General features: G+C 41.2%; 1 protein-coding gene across 10 annotated transcripts in view; it reads left to right on the forward strand.

The window, feature by feature from the left end:
* SORCS2 (sortilin related VPS10 domain containing receptor 2) overlaps positions 1-23,965 on the forward strand; it is a 929,896-nt gene that overhangs the window by 557,140 nt on the left and 348,791 nt on the right. For 9 of the 10 annotated variants that reach the window (XR_012904391.1, XM_075930787.1, XM_075930782.1 and 6 more), the window contains one exon: positions 8,283-8,382. Coding sequence is in view for 8 of the 10 variants with exons in the window: in XM_075930787.1 (XP_075786902.1) it covers positions 8,283-8,382 (100 nt within the window). In the remaining 2 variants the exon portion in view is untranslated. Of the gene's footprint in view, positions 1-7,623; positions 7,690-8,282; positions 8,383-23,965 lie in introns of those variants that run through there. The other variant, XM_075930791.1, reaches the window with a different exon arrangement.

Genomic DNA, 23,965 nt, shown 5'->3' on the forward strand with positions numbered 1-23,965 from the left:
AGCTGGAGATTTTTGCCTAGCGGTACCTGTAGAAGTGTGGTGCTTGTGCCTCACACCTATAGCTCTTCCCCTGGCTACATGAGGCAGTGCTACCCTTCCGTTTGTTCTTATCACTCATGGCTGGCATTAGGGTTTTGTGTGCTTGTAACCTCGCAATCGGTCTTAACTTAGCTGTTATTTTATTTAATTAGTATTAATGTTAGTTTAGTGTGTGTCTTTTTTTCTCTCTGTTGATGCCCTGCCAGAATTCAAACACTGTCCTTTGTGTAGGGGAATCAGGCCCACCGACCGAGGGGGAAGTGAAAAAGGGACAGTGCCTTGGGGCCTGACCACCAGTACATGCGGCTCTGGGGGCTGAGGAGCTAGGGCACACTGTCCAAAGCTCATCATTTCCAGGAGCCCAGAGCTGCCCCCCACTTTGTGTAGGGTTTTATGAAGGTGTTAGCTCCCCCCAACAATGCCATCTGTAACAGCAATTATCACACACAGTGTCTGCTTTGCCTTGGCGAGGGCCACCTTAAAGAGCATTGCTCAGTCCGCATATCATTCAAGAAATGGATTCGAGTGGCCCTGAACCTTCACTGGAAGCAGTACTTGCTTGAACAGGCCATGCAGCTTAATCTTGTACCAACACCCTCATCTGGCCAGTGATCACCCTTTGGCTCTCAGAGTGTGGCTGCTTCACATTCAGGAGCAGGTGCCTCTCCAAGAAAGTGAAGAAGCCACTGTCTCACCCAGGAAGTGCATAGACTGTGTCAGCAGCAGCTGATGGGACAGCATGGGTACCTCTGATCATTTCCTGGTACCAACTGGGAAAGGCAGAAACCCTATATTATTGGTCGTGGTTCTGGCTTTCAAGAGCCCATTGAGTTCACTACCAGTGAAGGAGATGCTATCCGTTCTGTCCATCTCATCTGTCCACATTGCTTGTGCCCTCATCAAATGAGCTTGTATTAGCTGAGGGGACATAGCCACAGCTATTTTATTTGCAGTCTTCATACAGGATGTTCTGCATCTAGTGTTATCCCTGTGTTTTTGTGGAACCTCCTTCCTGGCTTCCGGTGCCAGCGGAGAGATGATCTGCTTGATGAGCAGACTCATATGACGATGGTCCCTGAAAAGGGACAGTGAGGGAGGGTAACAAGCTCTGGCCACATGCATTGAAGCCTGAACCTTCACCTACAAAAGTGCAAACCACTGCAGTATTTGCTAAAGGATATCTCCTTTTATCTGTGAGTAAGCAGCATGTTGTATAGTTGTGAGGGCAAGTCACTAGAAGGAGATGTGCACACATATTTAAGTTAATCTATTGCAAGATCATCAACTCTTTCTTTTTCCAGAGAGTTCTTATTGCAAGCATAAATGTTCATTACAGAAATGCTCACCTGACTTGTTCAGAGAAGCAAATGCTTCAAGATACCTCATTAAAAACACAATGCCAAATTCTTCCCTCAAGAACACCCATACAAATTCATTGACTTTGCTGGAGCAATAACAGAGTATGTTAACAGAGGACTGGAATTTGACCCAATAATACTTTCAGTTGTGCACGTAAGTGTAAATAAAAAGCAATGAAAATAACTAGGGTTTTTTTTTTTTTTTGGTGGAAGAACATTGTAAACATTCTAGAGGAGCTACATACATGGGATATTTTGAACAAGAATAGATCTGTTAATTACCTATTATCAATCAGAGCAGTCACACAAGAGTAATAATTCTGGAAAGGATGCAAGAATTATTCTGCTCTTTAGCACTCTAGTTAGTAAAAGAAATGTTGAAAAATTGCTTTGTAGCCCTGAGGGCCTTTTTTCAGCATATTCTGCTTCCCGCCCACCTCCAAAATTGATGGAACTTATAAAGGCATTATAATGAAGATAGATTTGAAGTGATCATTTCCATCTTTTTAGGTACTGGGCAAGTAGTTATGTGAAACCACTCTCTCTCTTTTTTTTAACTCAGTAATTCCAGAAATAGGCTAACCTTGGGAAGCAGAGTTTATATATTAAACATTTTATGCATACTAGTCATCTTCCTCACATATTTTCTGATCCAGTTAACATTTTTATGACACCAGAGAAAACAAATTAATATTTATCATTTTACATAGCACTATATGAATTATCAGAAGTGGTATTTTATTTATGTTTTTAATGTGTCTGTAAACTCCATTCCCAGGTGAGATCTTACTAAATTAGATGCTGCACTCTGCTACTTAAAACTAAAACCTACCTGGACTTTTTCATGTATAATGAAGATTGCATTATAGAAATCATTGAAATGTAGAACTGGAAAGGACTTCAAGAGGTCACTTAATTTATCTCCCTCAAGCGAGGTACTATTAAATATACCTAGACCAGCCCTGGATATATGTTTGTCTAACTTTTTCTAACCTGGGAATGTTCTTGGCTGACCCACTACTTTGTTTCTTTAGCTCTAAATCTGAAATTACTGAGAAAATACCAGTTACACAATATACTCCTGCCATGTGAGAGAAGGATTTGGCCCTGTCTCCTTTCTTAGTAGCACACGTTCTGGTCTGTGTCTTCCAATGCGTGCTATCCAACATAGACAATGTAGTTTATAACAGTGCAGTCTTCACTGAAGTGCTGTAACAGAGCAACTGTAGTGTTTTAAGTGTAGGGAAGCCCAGAACTAGTTTTTGACTGTATTTTACAGGAGAGGTAAAGGAGCAAGGCCTGACACCAGAGGGCATATACCCAGAAAGAGGAGGAAGGAGACAAATTTTCAGATAGCCCTTTAACCATGACACTAGGAAGAGCAAGAGGAAGAAGATTATATTTATTTAAAATAGAAGTAATATTTAACCGTTCTTGAGATTTTGCACTCTCATTAGCCAAAGGGGGAGAAAATAAGAGCGCAGTATTATCTGGAACAGTTGTCCATATTAATAGTTTATATGGGAATCGATCCAATAAGCATATCACATCATTTGTAGAATTAAGCATATACATTTACAAGAAGACCCAGCTTTCCATAGTACTGGAATGTACATCTGAATTGAATCATGAGACTCTCAGCTCTCAGTAGAATTTTCCCACAGCATCTTTAAGTTATTAGTAACCCCTAGCTAAAAGCATGAAGAGAGCAGAATATCTATTGTTCATTGTTTTTCAAATGTTTTTAATTTTGGCTTGCTGAATAATCCTTGTGTCCCTCGAAACACCTCCATTGTAATTTTCCTGGATTCCACAGAAATCTTCCAGTTGACAGAATCTCTCTTAGCCATAGAGATTCCTTTGGCTGAAAGAAAGCTAGAGTTAACCCACAAAGGAACAAAGTAGAAGAGTGCATGTCAGGAAATGCATTTATAAGAGCCCCTTTCTCATGTTTTGTTTCCCAGTGTGCTTTTCTTGAGAATAAATGAAAAATGGAGAACAAACATTTGTGACAGAAATGTTAGTGATTTATTAAATTTGAAACTGGAAGTTTTTCTACAGTTTTATTAGTACGTTTTTAATAAAACACTAATGGTAGCAGTTTATGTTTAAATAATAAAAATGACTGACAAAATGAAATGTGAATAATATTGAGTGGTCATTATGTGAGTCATCGGTGTAGAGCATGTATATAACTAGACTAATTGAAGAATTGCCCAAATGGTATGGTTCTTAACTTTAGGGTCATTTAACACTCTGGACTGGTTAAGGTCCATCTTTAAACTTCATGGAAGCTTTTCCTAGGTATTGCTAGAGCTCACTTCAATACACTTGCAATGCGTTAAAAATACACTGTGCTGAACTTGTTGTAATCTTATTATTTACTTTAGATGAGTGTTATTTCAACATAGTGTTATTACTGTGATAAGTGATTTTTCTTTAACAAAAATTATCATGGAGAATGGCATGAATTTCAGTGAGACCATATGCTTTTAAAGTAGACATTACCTACTACTGTGACCTGTCAGAAATAAGTTGTTGCTGGTGCCTGAGTTTGTACATGAGTAATAATGCAGTTGTGAGACTTTGGAGACTTTATCTCAGCTTCCATATCTTAAATGGAATGTGCCCCAAATGCTGAAGGCTTTTTTGCCTTTGATTCCTGAAATCCACTTCCTTAAATTGAAAAAAGTATGTATGTGTTTGTGAGAAAATTCGTATCTTTTAGAATAGATGGACAGGGAGCAGTGACTTACAAGCCATCCAAAACTTGCTGTTTATGCTGGAATTTCTCACTGAAAGCTAAAAATGCGCACTGCAATGTTCCTAAGAGCAGCAGCTTGGGCTTGATCTAAGAAATCAGTTGAGTTAATCCTTCACAGCTTTTCACTGTGGATTATAAAGTTCCAAGTCACTTGGTAAAGCAAATGCAGAAATCACATCCTGTACAAATAAGCAATACTTAGCTATATAATACTCTCTAAAATCATCCATTGCTTTTTTACATAGGTATTTTAATCTAATTTGAGTCCTTCAAACAATTACTTCTTGGCTGTGTCTACACTGGGCCACTTATTCCGGAAAAGCAGCCGCTTTTCCGGAATAAGCTGCGAGCTGTCTACACTGGCCCCTTGAATTTCCGGAAAAACAGTGACGATTTACTGTAAAAAATCAGCTGCTTTTCCGGAAAAACCATGCTGCTCCTGCTCGGGCAAAAGTCCTTTTTCCGGAAAACTGTTCCGGAAAAGGGCCAGTGTAGACAGCACATTAGTCTTTTCCGGAAAAAAGCCCCGATTGCGAAAATGACAATCGGGGCTTTTTTCCGGAAAAGCACATCTACATTGGCCACAGACGCTTTTCCGGAAAAAGGGCTTTTCCGGAAAAGCAGCCTGCCAGTGTAGATGCTCTTTTTCCGGAAATACTTATAACGGAAAACTGTTCCGTTTTAAGCATTTCCGGAAATTCATGCCAGTGTAGACACATCCCTTGAGTTTTATGAAGGAAGAGAGAAAGTTCAGGGGAACTTTAGCTACTTTTTTGAGGAGGTGGGGGAATTCCAGAATTCTTTTGAGCCTTTGAATCATCAGCAAGTTGCAGCTTCAATCTCCATGCAGCCTATCACCACCAAGACATCTGACCAGCTTTTTAAATGAATATTACATGATTTTCTCAATCTCCTTATTAGTGGATTTGCATAGGCATGCAAAATCCCTAAAATAATGACACTAGTATGAATTCAGTTTAACAAAAGCATTCTTTTTGTTATTGGAAGAGGGATTTTCTCCCTTAAAACAGCTTTTTGGAGGCAAGAATGCACAGTTGTCAACTTTTCTGAGTTAGTTCCTGAGGGAGGAAGGCAGTCCTTCCATCTGGAGAAGCTATGTCTGCTAGGGCTATATGTATAACAAGAAATCCTGTCCTTGCTAGACACTGAAAAATGACAGCTATTTGTATATGCAAACTCCTTTTGAACTTGGAACTTGGTTAAAAGGATCCAAGTTGGATGTTCCAGTTGCCATGCTACCTTCGTCTTTGGTATTTTGCACAGTCATTGTCAAGTGCTCAAATCGATGGTGCCTTCTCAACACTTCCCAAGAGCAGCTCAGTTCCTTCGAGAAGCACACAATATGTGTGTGTGTACAGTGATTTTTGCTTGCTTTGCACAGGATAGTGTTGTTAGTGCAAAATTAGGAGCGTGGGTGGAACGTACAGATCCTACACAGATGAGAAAGGTAGGGCTAAATGCCATTTAGAACTTTGGGAGAGTCCAAATGTGTCCAACTAATACTTTGTAGTTGACACATTAATTAAATATCTGTGGGGAGTAACTACTGTATAGGACACATTCTCAGCTAGTTTAAATTGTCATAGTTCCATTGAAATCAAAGTGAAGGTAGGTTATTATACAGAAAACAGGAGGACATGTTAGGTTCTTCATGGATTCTATTGGCTTTCTTTACAATTTCTATTGTCCCAGGAATAGTTATCCAAAGAGAGAAGACCCTTGTGTGGAAATTGACTGTTAAACCGTATGAGAATATATCTGAACCTGCTGAGGTAGTACAGTAGAAGGATGCTGAAGTGGGTAGAATGATATTGCTGAGTGGAGTGACAAGGTGACAGGTGAGAGAAAGCTGTGGAAAGGATAAGGAACAGAGAGGGAGCCAGGAATATAAAAGGGTTCTGCTTAGTGGATAGAAGAAAGATGGCAACACAAAGGCTACGTCTGGACTACAAGCCTCTTTTGAAAGAGAGAGTCTAGACTACCAGCAGACTTTTCAAAAAAGCAAGCTGCTTTTTCGAAAGAGTCTAGATGCTCTCTTTCGAAAAAGCAGTTTGCATTCAATAGCACTTTTTTCGAAAGAGTTCTTTCAAAATAGGCATTATTCCTCGTAAAATGAGGTTTATCGCAATTGAAAAAACGCAGCTGAAGTCTAGACTCAGGTGAGGTTTTTTCGAAAAAAGGCTACTTTTTTTCGAAAAAACCCTGTAGTCTAGACACACCCAAAGATGCTGCAGCTTGAAGGAGAGAGAAAGAGAGGAAGTGCAGCAAGCACAGCAGGAAGTCTGTTTAATTTTGCACTCCCCTATTCCTGAATGTAAGCTTATCCAATTTTTGTGTGTTGGAACACATGCTTTCATTCTGTCATGTGATGTGGGTGGTCTCTTGACTGTAGAAATGCTGGTTGCTCATAAATTGGGACAGAATGCCCCCTTTTTTTTTCTTGAACTGTGTTCAGTTTTAAATATTTGTGCTTGGCAAATGTAGGTGATGGTCAAAGCAGTGCAAAGAAGGCAGAAAATGTTTGTGATTTAGGAGAATCCTTGCATGGATTAAAATGGGCATAACTGAGTCTATACTACCAATTCCCTATTCTCCTACATAAGAAACATTCCTGACTGGACTGAGGCAAAGTAGGAGGAGCTATGGCTAAACCCTGGACAATACACAGCAAAGTGGTCCCAAGAGGACCTTTCTTACTAGTGTAATTTCAAGAAGTCCTTAAGCTTTGAGCCATCTTTCAAGAATACAGTCAAGGAGCTTCTTAGCTCCTTGTTCAGTTTTTAGCACTTGCTGTACTCAATCAAGTTTCCATTGGCTTTAGTGGTAGTTCACCTGATAAGAGACAATCGAGAGCCTAAGATGATTAACAGGAAAACAGCACAAAGAATCTAGTGGGAAAAAAAATTCCCTTGCTGAATTTTCTCTCAAATTGTTTGATTGGGTGGTAGGATTTCTCCCAGCCCCATGGCCATAGGGGCTTTCACATTAACCCCCTGGTTCCTCCAGAATTATCAGGGGCAAGAGTTATCCATGTGAGACCAGTACCCTTTATGGTCTGAATTACTTGGGGCTGTACTGACAGGACTCCCTCGGAGGGTCATGTGACGCTACTGAACCATGGATGACTGTGCAGGATTTGCTCCAGGATATTTAGAGTTCATATTTGACCCACTTTGAAGTTAATTTATTATCAGTGATTTTAATTTACAGTTTTTGCCAAAGTATTTACTTTTTTCAGTCACTGCAGTGGTAAGTGCTTAAAACAGTCTTAAATGTTCTTACATGAGAACAAGATTATTCTTGCCTACTACTTTCACATATGCATAGGGGTTTTTTTGGTTTGTTTTTGGTTTGTGGGTTTTTTATTTGTTTGTTTGTTTGTTTGTTTTTGTCATACAACCTACTGGAGGTTAACATTTGCTATGCTGTTTAATTACCTAGTCCTACAATGATGATCTGAAAAAAAAAACCAGATGTGTGGATGTCTTCCATAAAGATAGTTTCTTAGTAAGTCCACTTTCAGTCTTAAACATTTTATGTTAAATCCTTCTCCCATTGAGCATACAGTTCCTTCTGAAATCAGCTTCTCCCAGTAAATTCACTGGGAGCTGTATGTAAACATGATGTGAACAGGATGAGCAGGATTTAGCCTCTTGAAATACACCCTAGGTAAATAACCTGAGTCCGCAAGTACTGCAGGGAAGGCATCTGATCATTACAATGGTGATAAGCATTTTCACAGGTTTATCCAAAGATATTGATGCCGGTTTATCTGTTTGTGGTGATGGACAAGGACTTATGTAATAATAGTTCCTGTGGTTTTAAATTTTACATCTGTGACTGGAAGTATATTATGTTGCAGCAGTACAAATGCTGTCACCTCTTAGAATTAGATAATACACAGAGGCCAACAGTTTTTTGAGCATTGCTCAGAAGCTGAGAGACCATTCTATTTCCTGATAAGCTAACAACATAAAAAACTAAATTGCTGGAAGGGAAGCACCAAATGTAGACACCTGGTGTTACATAGTACATTTCAGATATGCTTGAAATACTGGGGCCTTTGTAAAGCACTTACAGCTGTTTAATGTTTCTTTCAGGTCATCAGATTTTGGGACATTATATACAAAGCTGAATCTGCAGCCTGGGATTACTACAGTCATAGACAATTTCTACATTTGTCCCACCAACAAAAAAAAGGTATGTGGCAAGAAAGTATTCTTCTTTCTTAGAGATCCATTTTCTAGATTTAAAAGTTTTCACAAGCAGGTTGATGACTTTCACCAATATGGAAACGAGCTACACATTTTAGAGGCGCTCTACAAGAAATGATGATCTTATGAGCTTTTAATTTTTAGAATGTCAGCATGGACATAAACTGTGGGAATGCCTAGGGATGAGAGTAATCTGTGTGGCCATTGATAAAGGAGCAGGGTTTATCCCCCAGCATCTGCAGTTCCTCTGAGTGTCACATAAATCTTGGGATATACCTGAGAAAAATGACCATCTGTACATAGGGTATGTCCTGCTCCATTAGCTTCTGGGCCATCTGACTCCATTTGGCCTCCCTAGCAGCCTGGCTCCATTGGAGTGTACTGCCTGCTTCTTCCCTTGGAGTTCACATTGAGAGGGTTCTGCTACTCTAAGGTTTGTGCAGCTGAGCAGGCTACAGACCCTCATTCCCTTATTTCACTCTATGTATGTTCTTTGGTGAGGTTCAGGGTTGGGCTGAGCTGGTACTGTGAAGATGTTTGACAATCCGTCCACTTGGGAAAAGGATGGAAATTCTCATGCTGAGCTTCAAAAAATGATCCTACATCATTGAAAGTTACTTTTTTAAAAGTTTTATTTTAAAATTCCACCGCACTGCACTGTTGCTGACCCCAAGAACATTTAGGTTACTGCATGAGGAACTGAAAGTGAAATGGACTATAAACAGAGGTGAAATTGATCAGTCAAATGTGGCTGCCAGTGATGAATGGAAAGCAGAGTGCAAAAAAGTGTTGCTATTTTAATTATGTAGAGTATTGTAAATAATAGTGCAACAGGACATCTATGAAATGAGAATTTTGTCTTGAAAAGTTCTTTTCAATCTCAGTATAAAGTAGAACTGATTTCATGCAAGGTTCATTGATTGAGAAGATAAACAAAGTTAGTTGTACTTACCTATTTGTTCTGCCTATTCAAAATCAATGATAAAATCAAAGTTTATCCAGGCATGGGTGAATAAGTGCTGTTTTTTTTTCTCCGGGAATTATGGCAGGAGTCTTCTTGACCAACTTGAAGCAGTAGATGAATTAGATAATATGTATTTAATCATCTTAAAAGCTGGTAACAATTTTCTTATTCTTCAAAATGGAACAAGCAGCAGGCACAAAATTGTTTCTAAGAAGGATGCATCTCAGATCGGGAGTTAACATATTATTTCAGGGATGATGATGATAATAACAATAATTAATAAAAAATAATAGTATTAATGCAATTTTATGGAATAAAGATCCAAGACATGGGAAACCTGTGAAAATTCTGCCCAGCTCAGCCAGTTCCTATGTTCTGCAGGACATTAAAACTGGCACAGGTTTGTGGGAATCAAGGATAATGTAAAATTTACCAATTGCAAAAAATAAAATTAAATGAACAGCTGTTGCAGGTTTACCGTTGAATTTCAAGAACAATGGACATTCCGATACATAGATAAATGGCACATTAACCCAAGCTCAGAAAAATCTGATTTATGTTCAAGGTAACTCAAAGTACTTAGCACTTAGTGCAAAGACCCCATTAGAATTCAGCACTTAAATTCATTTCATTTTGGGCCTCAGTGAATGTGCTATTTGACATTCTGTACTTTGCTCTTAAGATGTCAACCTACTTTAAACATAAAAAATTCCTTTCATTTTAGTGCCTGTTTAAGGTGTTAGAGTGAACATTTCTAGAAATAAGTCCTTCAAGATGCAGGCATAATACAAGCTGAGGAATAAAACTGCCCTGCCAATATGCTTGAGAACTGTCTGGAAGGAATCACGCTGATGCATGCAAAAGAAATTCAGTATCCATGCCACCAAACCAAAGGCAGCCATTATGATCCCTGTTATGACAAATGGCACTTGACTACCAATTCATTTCACAAAGGTCATTTGGAAAGGATGTTACATTCCTACCAGTCTGGTTAGTCCTGCATCCCCCTCCCAAGATCATGAGCCACCGAACTGATCATAGTTCAGCTGCAAAGAGCTATGGAAGAGTACACGAGCTGGATGCTTGTCCATATTGTCTGCAATTTTCCAGGCTCAAGTGGGGCAGGTGGACAGGACAAGCCACTGGCCTCACCCAGACCCACCAACGGGGGATAGGGGAGTACAAAGGAGGTACCTTGTTCTCACTGCTAGAGTGCTAGGCAGTGTCTCCAGGTGGCTAAGAGCTGGGGGGATGCATCATACTCCAGGTGGGACTGAGGGCTATTGGGGGAGGGGGCTTGATGCTCCTGCCCCTTCTATCTGAGGCCCCTTCTGGCACAGCTGTCTGCATCCCTGGCCTCATCCCTATGGAAAACCTGGCACCTGGGGAGGGACTTATTTATAATTGTTCTAAAAGCATTACATGAGAGTGTAACCGTTTTCTCCTCTGTTTCTGGAGCCATCCACAGACACAATATGCCTGGGTCTCCCCTCACACTAATTTAGTTCCACAGATTTAAATTTTAAATTTTCTATTTTTTGCTTCCCTGTAACGTCTCAATCTTGTAAGGTGCTAAGCACTTTGGCTTAAGGATGTTAAAATGCAGTTATCTGGCTAATCGTATAGTCGGTTAGTTAAGAGCCGCTCTGCAGAGCCACAGTGGGTGTAGTTCCAAGAGCCAACTCGAGCCGAGACTGAGCAGTCCTAGCTTGTACTGGCTCCAGAGCCAACCACGCTGCAGTTCTACATTTTAATGGTAGTAAGAGCCACTGGGCTCCAGCACCAGCCTCTGTTCACGGCAGCCAGAGCTGGCATTCACGAACAGGGCTTGGTTGATGGCAAGAGCCCCTGTCCATGGTGGGGCCCAGCTCCCCACTGGGACTCCTATAGACAGGGGCTGCTTTACAGCAGCGTCCCCTATCCCCCACCTGCTGCCTATTGAGGCAGCGGGGGGGGGGGGGGAGTAGGGAAGACAACTGGAACCCCGGAGTTGGTGGAAATGGATTTTAAGCCACCCCCCCACCTCCCCAGCACCAGTTCCTGTCTCCTTCTTGCAGAGAGCATGGGGAAGCAGGGACTGCTTGAGTCCCCACTCACCACAGGGCTCTTGTACATTTCAAAAAGCAGAAGCGCCCGCAGAAGCGCCCCGCTGTGCCTCTGCCTCTGGCTTTACTGGTTCTCTGCAGTAAAGATAGAGGCAGCAAGGAGGAAGGGAAGCAACTAGTCGAGTCGCTACTTGACTATCTGATAAGCATTTGCTTATCGGCTAGTCGACTAGTTGCTTACATCCCTACTCTGGCTCCAATCCAGCAAAGCACTTATATGTATGCTTAAATTTAAGCACAAGCAGTCCCATTGTCCCATTCAGCCTTTGGAAGACAAGAATGTATCCAAAGAAGCTTACATGCGAGATAGCGCCCATTTCAGTGTGGACGCTATCTTCCAAAAAAGCAGATAGCTTTTTCTATGCGCTTTTGTGTGAGGATGCTCTCTTTCAGAAGAATTTTTTTGGGAAGATTTCCTCCAGAAAAGCTTCTGAAAGAAGCCTGCAGTCTAGACATAGCCGTGATGATACCCTTTTTAGCTCAGGAGGAGTCTGCAGCAAATCACAGCAAGGCTATTGGTCCTACCACGCTGACATGATTGGGGGAAGCTGCAGATGAATGAGGAGGGAGTGGTCAATTAGCTTGGCATTACTTTGTTCACGTTGATGAACATATGCAAATGACAGCCTTTGAACTGACCTGTGATGTCAGATTGTCATCTTAGTTCAGCACATCAGGGCTTATCTTGATCTGTGATGGGCTGCACATATGTTCTCTTATAACCCACACATGTTCTGGGTGTGGTGCATAGTAGCACTGAGACCATTTTCTGAGCCAATAATCAGTCAGCTTCTACAGTTTTAGCCAATAGGCAGCTTGCCTTCAATTCAGGCGATAGAGGCTCATGCACTCAGTTCCAAACATCTCAGGTTCAGTTCTGCCTGCGGATGACGTGGGTTACTTGGCTTTGCACACAGACCTTGGATTTTCTTATATTTTAAATAACAGAACTAATTTAATTATTGGCCTCTCTTTTTTGCTAGTATTGCCCTAACAGAAAATCGGTGCAGACATCCTTGAATTATAAATGCACTACAGGAAAATGGAGTCTGATCTGTACTTCCTTGAGATAATAGTGTCTGACTGTGGATTGGACGTGTTATGCTTGGACCACCCAATGCCTATCTTATATAGAATCAACCTTTCAGTCAATTAAAAAGGAAACCTTTCCTGTGGAATGAGATTAGTTATAAAGTGATATGGTTAGTAATTACATGCCATTTGCATGAATTTTTTATTGCAATGTATGCTGGGATTTTTAAAGACAAATTAAGTTCACCCCTGAATAGCATTTGTAGTTTCTAGAATTAATGCCTTTGGAATTTTATGGGGAAATTCCTTACAGATTTTGCTTTCAATATACTTTACATTTACATTTAGTAAATAATTTTCACTCCCAATGTTCCAGATGTTATGGTTGTGCTAAAGTAGCACTTTTGCTGCATAAGGAATGTAAGTCTTGTTCAGATTTAGGAAAAATAGACATTCTCTGTAGCTATATTGATTTATAAATGAAAAGGGCTGAACAGCTAAGCTTCCTAGTTGCTATGCTAATCAATAACTGCACATTTTCCTAATCTAAACAGTATGTTATCAGGCAAAACTTACATGCTTGATGAATCACGCAGAACTTGGATGCAATGAGGAGGTGAGCTGATGGTACTTTAATATTAGCTGAAGTATAAAATATACACTATAGAGAATGGAAATTTCCCATGGAGATAAAAACATTGCCCTAGTAAGAGGAATGTTTTGAGACATGATTTCAACCACTTTAACATAAATGTAGGGCTGCCACATTTTGCCATTTGTCTTTCAGGACAAACTAATGGACAATGAAACTTCCATGAGACCACTTTTCTAAGTAACTTCCTTCCTTAAAGAGACCTATCAGAGTTATGTCCAAACATGTCAAGTAGAATTCTCATCCTCTTTGTTAGAAGACAATTTCCATTAAGCAAATGCTTTCTGCCTGTTCTGTAAAAGGTTGTGTAACTCCTTCTGTTGGCTAGCCCAGTGTGAGGTTATTCAGCACAGGGGAAGCTTGTGACTTCTTACACCACTGTGGGGGGACGGCTAGGCCTGAGGCTGCTTGGTGTGCTCTGCGTTGTGTATGTGTAAGTGCACCTCAGACCAGACCCACTCCGACAAATCACCAGGAACAGGCTTTATTCTGTAAAAAACATAGAACAGGAAAACAGTTCAGCAGCCCCTTCTCTCAGCATGCAGCCTGTGTGCTGCTTCTAGCACAGTCCTTGCTGAGACCCTGCTGGGGGCAGAGGGCACATCCTGGAAAGAACGAGGAAGTTCTCCCAACATGCCACAGTTTGTAGTCCACAACTTGTAGTTCCCAGGGCTGCTGCTGAAACACACTGGACCTCGGGCTACAGTTGCATAAGACAGGTTTCACTGTACATTGCTGTGAGGCTGAGTTGTGATGTTCTAACATATGCACCTGTGTGTTGCAATGCTAAGTCAGTGCATAATTATGTTACACCCACTAGTTGTCACACAGTGTCAATATGTGATAATGTTCTACTGACATCCAGTGTCTTGTAGCTGTGAAACTTCAAATCAATCCAGGACACTATAATTGAGCTATAGCTTCCCGGACAGTGTATTCTCCTTTGTGAAAAAAAAAAAGGATTACCTGTAAATTGGGAATGAATTCACCTCATACAGATGAATACTACTAATTGGTTTACAGTAAGAGGCCACTCCCATCTAGCAAAACTCAGAATAAGTAATGGGACTGAGAGTCAGAAGTCCTCACAACAGCCCTATTGCATGGTTAGGTTTGGATGGATTAAATTTTTGTTGGTAAATGTCAATAAATATTGATATCAGCACAGACACAAGATAATAAATAAAGATTTCCATTGAATATAATAGAAATGTCCAGTTAGGCAAAATGAAATGATGCAGCTTGAGAACATTAAGAGTTAAAATCCAGTTATTTAGACTTTTGAATTAGAATAGTTACAAATGGACTACGGATGTAAGACATTAATTAGTTACCTGGTGAGCATTAGGCTTACTGGAAAGCTTACTGGGTATTCCGTTGGATGGCCAGCCATTTTAGGCTGGAGCAGCCCAGGCTGAGTCCATCTGGTTATATGGGGGCAGCAAGCAGGGCCATGCCTGGGTTGAGCCCCTGGCCCCAGCTGCACTGGAGTGGCCCATGTTGTCAGGCAGAGACCCAGCCTCGGCCATGCTGGAGTGGCCCAAGAGGGCTGGCAGGACATGGCCCCAGCGACGCCAGGCTGAGGCCAGTGAGATCCTAGCCTCAGGCATGTCAGAGTGGCTCAGGCAGTGAGGTGGGACCCCAGCTGCACCAGAGTGACCCAGGTGACCATGTGGGGCCCCAGATACACTGGAGAGGCCTCAGAGGCCAGAAGGGACCCTGGCCACACCAGAGTGGTCCTGGAAGATCTCACTTCTGGTCATGTCAGAGTGGGCCCAGTCAGCTAGGAGGGCCTGAGCCCTAGCCATGATGAGCTGCCAGGCAGTACCCTGACTGCACCGACACGGCTTGGGAGGGCAGGCAGGAATCCAGCCCTGGCTGTCATCCACTGGCCTGTCAATGGTAATGATATAATTTCATTTGTTTATCCAGTTCACTATTTTAGGGGTTATTTACATCCCTAAAATAGACTGCTAGATGAATTATAAAAACAGATATGATTTGTTGCTTTAAGAATACTTACATTGTGTATTTTCACATAAAATGTTCACCATTTGTTGTATTGGTTTAAATTTTTGAAACTCAGTGTCTGTCATCATTTAATAATTATTGTCTGATTCCCCTCTCCCCCCCCCCATTATTTCCCAGAACTGTGAAAATGTAAAATAGAATAAAAATAAAAAGTCCTTAAAAGTAAACTTAGGCATTATCTTTATGCAGCATAGTTGTAGTCGTGTCAGTCCCAGGATATCAGAGAGGCAAAGTAGCTGAGGTTATATCTTTTATTGGATCAACTTATGTTGGTGAGAAAGACAAGCCACACAAATCCCTTCTTTTTCTTCTGAAGGGCTGTGTGTGGCTCTAAGCTTTTCTTTCCAACAGATCTTGGTCCAATAAAAGATATTTGCTCTCACCAACTTTTGTCTTTCTCCGGGTAGTATCAGTCAGTTATAGAAAAATACAAATCTATTTCTTCCAAGTCTACCCATGCTGCTAGAGGTTTTGCTTCAGTGGCACCTGGATGTGTCCAGTATGACTCCAGACAAGTCCTGTTAACTCAGTATTGAGCTTGCACAGTAATTACAACTCACCAGCTTTGAGTTATTGACAGACTGTGGTTTCACTAATACATAGAAGCTTGCTTTTTGAAAAAGATAATATAAAGCCAGTACATAATAACTAACTGGTGAATTATATGTGGCAATGAGTGAGTTGTAGATTGTCATGAATTGTTTGTGGATTCATCATAGCATGTGGGCTAATTACTTATTAAGGTCAAGGAGTGGTGTAAGCTGAATGGGTTAACATTTGAAAAGTCTTGTATTATTAGTGTATTCTATTATTTCTTTGACGTTTAACTTGGACAGCCCAATTGATTTCTAACATTGACCTTTTGCAGTGGCTGGGTCCTGACATGTAATTTCTGCATTCTCCTGATCTTCGCTTTATTCCTAGTTAAAGAGATATAGTCCTTCCCCTAATTTTGTGTGCTTAATATGTATTACTTGGTTTTATGTTTACAAATTTCCTCCCTGAACAAAGCACAAGTGCAGAACAAAAATGTAATTTACAGTAGTGAAGTGAAAAGGAAGAAATCTACTTTGTGGAAATACAAAATAAGAGACTTAATTGAAAATGGAAAAGAACTTTGAGCAAGGGGTAGGAAATCACTGTGCATATAATTCTGTATTTGAAAGACATCCATTTCACTTCTGGTATTTCTTGGAAGAGGAGGAATCCAACCATGATATTTGTGCCAAGAAATTATTTCCCATTATGTCAAACAGAGATTAGAAAAATAAAAAATCAATCAAAGGCATCTAGGAGAAGGAATGTTTGAAGCTATTCTAAGCATTTGAGGCAATGTGCATTACTCTGTGAATGACTAGGTATAAAGAGGCATGACCTGGAAGGTGTACAGTGTTTATCTGGAAATGGGATTTTCTGGCGTTTGGGGCACTTGGTAAAATTCAGATCTAGGTTCTCATTGCAAAATATTTCAACCTAAAATTCAGAGATGATCCGATCTGAGTTTTTTGGCTCGTGCCCCAACTATGAATCAGAGTTCTATGGAAGAGGAATATGTAAAATACCCATGAAGGGGAACACTTATAAATTGCTACCCTACTGGCCAGATAAGTGTCCTTCTCCTAGGCATTCCCATTTCTCACAGCTGAGCCACCCTTTGACTCAGCCCTCCAGCCAATTTGTGCTTGCAAGTCCACTCCTTTTGGGTATGTATAAAGGGTCCACAATCAGGGAAATCTTCAATATCAAATAAGGGATTCAGATCTTCTCCCTTGATAGGGTCTCATGTTCCGGACTTTTGTGCCTTCAGGGTCTTCCAGCAGTTAAGCGCCCTGCTAAGGGATAAGCTTCCATAGTTGTCCCCTAATTAGGGGCTGATAGGAGAACCCAGACCCACCTTCTTCTCCAAGCTCTGATCCAGGATCTGATGTTAATCAGCTACGCTCTGCACCCTAGTTCATTACCTATAAACCCTCTTCTCTCCCAAGTTACAGTAAAGAACTTCTCCAGGTCCCAGGCAGCAAGAGCTCAGTGTGTGTGTCAGCTCGTCTCCACTGTCCGTCTGCCTCTGAGATACTCTGCTTTTTAAAGCTCCTCTTCCACCTTGTGCAGCTGCAGTGGGTTGGGGCTGCAGGGCCCAGAGCAACGCCTTAACCTCTTCTTCTCTAGTATGGGGTTTGTTTATCCCATGACACTTCATGTAGTATGAGTGATAGTTGACTAGCTCTCTCCTCTTTCTGGTTTCTCCTTCAGACCTATCTACCTTATGACATTAATCCCCTCAGCCATGATCTTTCACCTGTTCCTTATATAAAACAGGTGTCCTGTGCTTTTAACACATTTGTACGAGATTGTTAATCCATTGGATTTTAAGTTATACTGTCTATACCTGTAACAGGGCGGGGACTCACCACCACAGCACCTCCTTTTGCTCACTCTGGGAATTAGCTCTTCAGCCCTGGGGCACCTCCTTCTGGCTGGTATCTCACCCACTATTTCTGGTTCCACTACTCTATATTAGGACCCACGTCCCTCCCAGATGGTGACATCCTCCTCTCTGGAAACTGCCCTTCTGCAGTGTCTCCACACTTTGGGGTCCTTCCTCTCAGGGATCCCCAAACCCCCCAGCCTTGCCTCAGTGATCCACTGCCAGTCGTCATATAGCGCCTGCCAGAGGGGCTGAAAGTCTGCAGTCTGAAATGGCCACTCATCATTGGCGAGGGGCCCTGGACTTGCTGCCTTTGCCCACCCTGGCTGCCCCACCTGCAGCCCTAGAATCCTCAGACCTTGCTTCAGGCCCTGCAACATGGGATCTTGCCTGGCCGGAGCTTCCCCAACTCTGCATGCCTTTCCCCAGCCCTGCTCTAAGTCAGGAAGCGTCTCACCTCCCTGGCAGCTAGGTCCCTCCTGCTTCACAGGAGCCCTTATTTATATAGGCCCATCTGGGCCCTAATTGGCTGACTCTGCCTCAGCTGCTGGCTCTACCACCCAACCGCTCTCTCAGGGCTGGATTTTAATACCCCCACGTTGGATCAGGGAGACAAAGTGTAACAAAATACTTTGTAGGGGAAACCGGACAGATGGTTTGCTCCACCTCACAGAACTTCTGTCAGTTGGCTTTCTGATCTGACAAGGCCTTTAGACAGGACTGCTTTATTCCTTATTTCATTTGTTTGTGTTAAAGACTGACAGGACCCTGCCATGAGACTCACTGCAAGAAACTAGAGCTCAGAGAAACTTGGGTCCTTCTTGAGAAATGGGCTGAGCTTTAAAAGGGTGGAGCTACCATTTCCCTTTGCATTTTTCCCTCCTTTATTTCACAGCCTGAGGCTACAGCTCTAAGATAGCTAATTCACACTAGGTGAAGATCTGGCTTAAATATTGTGTAAATCCTGTAATCTTGGTAGCTACAGCGATGACAATAAGGTAGTTCTGAAAAAAATGTTTTGACCCAAAACAACCCCCCTCCCTCCCCCATACATCTGGTTAAAAAAGTAAGTTGGTCAGTAGCCCAGCGATTAGGATTCTTATTTTGGAGGAGGGAGAGAGGGTATTTGAGCATGGATCTTACATCACAGGTGAGTGCTTTGACCAGTAGGCTAAAGATTACAGGGAGATGTCAATACCACTGCTTCCTCCAGTTTTGTGAATGGTGCCTAAATCCAGTTTTGAATCTGTGTTGAAAAATTTGAATGAGTCATTTTGATAAAGTCAAAACAATTCATTTTGGCAGTTCAGAATTTTGTCTTTTTTTCTGTTTAGACCAAAACAATAACCCGAAATTGACTAAAATTTGCAAAATGTTTTGGTTGACCCAATTCTATATTTTTTTTCAATGCATAAAATATTTTGACTAAAGAATTTCACTTAGCTAGAGTGATAGCTTCTCCTATATGATATGGAGACCCAAAATTTCTGCAGAGCTCAGAACCATGGATAATTGACTAGTAATGTGTAATAGTTTAGGAGGGGAAGCAAGGATGGATCATGGCCAAAGGGGAGAGAGCTTTCATATAATGGTTGAAGAGACAATGGGTTGTTGATATAGAGAGATGCAGGAAATCTGCTCCAGATGGTCAGAGCTGCAGAGGAGGCAGCTAAACTTGTGTGAAGGGAAAGAGAGACGGCAGAAAGTAGATTAGTAGAGAGATTGGGAAGGTGATAATTAACAGTCATTTAATAGCTTCAAAGGGGTAGCCAAGTTAGTCTGTAACTGGAAAAACTTAAAAAACAACGAATAGTCTAGCAGCACATTAAAGACTAACAAAACATGTAGATGGTATCATCTGAAGAAGTGGGTTGTACCCACAAAAGCTCATGATACCATCTAAATGTTTTGTTAGTCTTTACAGTGCTGCTAGACTATTCATTGTTTTTAAAGTTTTTCCAGTCATTTAATAGTACAGTATATCAAACTGCATGCTTAAGCAGTTGAGTCACAGAGAAAATAGATTAAAGGTGGGGCTATGAAGGATAAGAGACGGATGGAAAATTCAATTGTGTTCTTTGAAAATTCTTTTGAGATAATTTTCTTTGTAAGAGAAACCATCCACCGTAACCCATTGTCCGTGGGAAGTCCTCTTAGCAATACTATAATACTTTCCCATTGAGACAACAGCATTCCTCCAAATATTTTAGAGGACTTTTATGAATACTTATAAAACTTCACCGTACATCTAGAGGCATGTGTTACTGTTCTCATATTAGAGATGGAGAAGATGAAGCCAGTTGCTGTTAAGGCTTAATCAAAGTCTTGCAAGAAATGATTCAGTTCTGGGAGAAACACTCAGGAGGGAGTAAAAAAATCTGTAAGTGTTCTTTAGAAAAAAAAATTGAATAGCGCTTAGAAGGTCTGCAAGGACAAATAACGGTATACATGTGCCCCAGAGAGACAGAAAATAATGTTATCATGTATTTGGAACATAGTGTTCCTCATGCTGAGGCATCTTGTATTTCTCTGAGAATCTGTGCATTTCTTCATCGTTTCGCCAATAATAAAAAAGCAGTGTGAATCCCAAATTCCACACTTCATGCACTGTTAGCATTTTCAAATTTATCGATGTGTCACATTCTGTTCTCTTTGCTACAGCTGTTCTGCTTCCTGCTGCTCATGCTGACCACACAACTGCCTCTTCTCCTGGGAGACGAAGTGCAGCAGGATTTTTCTTTTTCAATGGTTGGCATGGAAGCACAGTGGCAAATAGCAGTGCTTAAATTTCTGATATTAACATTTAACGCGGCTGTCAGTACCCTCCCACAGAGAATCCCCTCTGGTTGCCAGCCCCTTCACGCCCACAGGAATGAAAATACTGTCTGAACAAGTCAGCTGCTGCAGCCATGCTGTCACCACATGAATGTTCATGACCTTGTACAGTACTGTTAGTCCACTGTAAATTTCACAGCTGAATATCCTGGTGTTCTTGTGTATTCCTACCAAAAGAAGGGGTGACACTTGTTTTGAGGGATAACGGAGTGGCAGTGTGCTACCTGCTTCTAGTGTGTTTATGTTCTCTACCTATATTAAAGCAAATGATGAATACCCTTAACTCACTTTAGGCTCAGTGAATGTAGACGGTCTTCAACACTTTGCAGTATTAGTTCTTTATTGCTGAAAGGGGTCTGGGGAATCAACATGGAAAATATTATTTAACCCAGTCTTTGCCACGTGAGTGAGTGTGGAGCAATGAAACTATGTCAAAGTTTTATCAAGAGGTAAATCAGAATTTTTGATTTTTCATACCACAGAACCACGTGGCTATGTGATAGTGAGCCGATTATTGTTGTCTATGAAAGAGTTTGCATTTCCTTCATCACAGAACTTGAAACCATGTGAATCTGACTAAGTCAGCAACTCTCAAACCGGGTTGGGACCTCAAAGTGGGTCATGATCCCATTTTAATGGGGTCACCAGTGCTGGCTTAGACTCCCACCATGTAGGTTCAAAGCCAAAGTCTCATTTTTTGAGGAGTAACATTAGTTCGGACTAAGGGCTTTAGTCCGAACTAACGCGTCCCGGCGCACACTTCCTGGTTCGAATCAGCTGTGATTCGAACTAGCGCGCCGGCGAGATCATGTTAATGGAGTGCGGGATATTTAAATCCCCGCTTCATTAACTAGTTCGATTGTCTCCATTTGCATCCCTAGTTCGAACTAGGGATGCAGTATAGACATACCCTGAAGGCTTCACCCGTGGGTGGTAGAACTTAGGTTACCGGCCCCCTGTATGGGCCTGTAGGCTTTGGGATTTGACTTTGGCCCTCCAGCTTACCATAGTGTGTTTTAGGCTTTGGTCTGTCTCCACTTGGAGGTGGGGTGGTGGATCTCAGGCTTGGTGCCTTTTCTGGGTCATGTCGTAATTTGTGTTGTGAGAAGGGGGTTGCGGTACAATGAAGTTTGAGAACACCTAGGCTAGATCAGCCTGTTTCTGAAGCAGTCTTCATTTTGGTTTGCTTTACCAGCTAATAGTGGGTAGGACAGACTTTTCTTTCTGTTGCACTAGTGTCAGTGACTCTGCACCCATCTTTTGCTGTGTGATCTGCTTGATCTCTATGAACCAAAAATAGTTGATTCTGAACTGGAGTCTTCTACAAGGCATCGTGTATTAATCTATCTCTAAACCATTGGATGGACTCCCAAGCCCCAACAACTAACACTCTCTTTCTCTCTCTCTCTCTCTCTCTCTCTCTCTCCCTCTTCTTAATGTTTTTCAACCTTCCCTCCTCTTCTTTTTCCTTTCTTTCAATGCAGTTTTTGTCTTTGTACTACCTGTTTCTTCTCTCGGGTTGTTTTTTCTAGAGCTGTTGTCTTTCACATTTAAAATAGTTTAACAAATTGAAATGATTATTTTTAGAAACCTGTAGCTAAGTAATTCATCTTGGGTTTCTGCCAGAACCATCATTCAGGATCATGGTAGAGCTAGTGACTCAGTTATGATTTCACAAAAGTGGTCTCTACACTGGGGCAATCTGATGTCTATCTCATGAGGGTATGTCTACACTGCAATGTTATTTCAAAATAACTAGTGCCATTCTGAAATAACTTAGTCCGCATCTACACTGCAGGCAGGTATTTCGAAATAGTGTCAAAATACTGTCAAGCTGGAGGACTTCTTACTCCGATTCCTGTAGCTCTCATTGTACGAGAAATAAAGGAAGTCAGAGGAAGAGTGCTCTATTTCGAAATAAGTGCTGTCTAGTTGCACCCTGTTTTGAAATAAGCTATTCTGAAATACGTTAATCAATTGACATAGCTCAATTTGCATAGCTTATTTCAAGTTAAGCCCTGCAGTGTAGACGCACCCTCAGGGAATTGTTAGTCAGGACCAACTATCTGTTTCTATGACTTTATGCAAGCCTGAATCTCTCTGAAGCCTGATTTCCCACCACCCTGTACCCTGCATAGCCAATTTATATTTGTGTGAAATTGATGTATTTGATAATATCGCACCTACTCTAATGTCAAATTACACAAGGTGCAAAGCAGTGCAGAATTGCTGCATCTGTGCCTCAGTTTTCCCACCTGTGATCCCGGTATGAATGCTGAATATTGTTAGGATTCAGTTTAAAGAGAACTACATATTTATAATGCACTTCTATAGTCTCAATTCTATAGTAACTGAGTGCCACCACAGTATCAGGAGCATCATCAAAATAATTATGTTGTAAATATGCTTCCCTTTTCTTAAATGTAATTGGTATTTACATAACACTGCTCATTCAAAACATGAGATGTTCGTTTCACTCCTTTGTGGTAAGTAAAGATGAAATATTTTTATTTTCATATTTCAGATGAGGAAATTGGGAGAGGAGTTAAATGGTTTGCCCTGAATGCAGTATGATGCATCTATAGAAAACGGATGGAAGTCAGGCCTTCCTGAATTCTGGTCCAAGCACTTTGCTACATCCTCCAGCCCAGATTGCCTCTCTGGACATTTAAATGGATTCAAATTTTAATTAAAATGGAAGTTGTGTTTTCCCATTCTTTTACAAACTGCATTAAATGTACACAAGGAGTTATTGTGAAGCGAGCTGGCTAGAGGCATGCCTGCCAGGTAGCACAGGGGAGTTCCAGAGAGTGTGTCTTGCCAAAAGCTAAAGATTTGCTAAATGCACAAAGGGCTGTGCTTCCAGTTTAACTATGACTACCAGCATCAGAACTGGATCTTTGGGAATAGAGCAAACATTTTACATGCCAACTTAAGACATTGCATGCACTGCTGTTTGTTTATTTAAGGCTAACACATAACAGGTTAATTTAAATCAGTTACATCTGTGGAACTAAAGCTTTTTACATTGAATCATGTTTTTCAGTTGGACCTAGCTGTTTCAAGTCTGTTCTTTTTGGTACTCACATATTATGGCACAGACATGAACAAAACAGATTTTTGCCACCTTGTCTCCTATTGCATAGCACTTTATCTCTCAGTGATCCCACTGAACACAATGGACCAGAGCCTCTGCTGGTGTAAATTAGCCTGGTTGCACTGAAGTCAATAAATCTATGCTGATTTACACCATCTGAGGATTTGGCCAAATGTTGATATTCATGTAATAAGGTGCTACTCAATGAGGCTACATCTACACTGAAGGCTTTTTGCGTAAGAACTGTTTTGCGCAAGAGTTCATGTGCAAAAGTTCTTGCACAAGAGTGCGTCCACACTGCCATGTACTTTTGCACAAGAGATGTGCTTTTGCGCAAGAGCATCCATGGCAGTGTGGACGCTCTCTTGCACAAGATAGCTCTGATGGCCATTTTAACCACGGGCTTCTTGTGCAAGAATTTCATGCTG

This window comes from Pelodiscus sinensis, chromosome 5, assembly GCF_049634645.1.
Source record: "Pelodiscus sinensis isolate JC-2024 chromosome 5, ASM4963464v1, whole genome shotgun sequence".
In the NCBI taxonomy this organism is placed as follows: Eukaryota; Metazoa; Chordata; order Testudines; family Trionychidae; genus Pelodiscus; species Pelodiscus sinensis.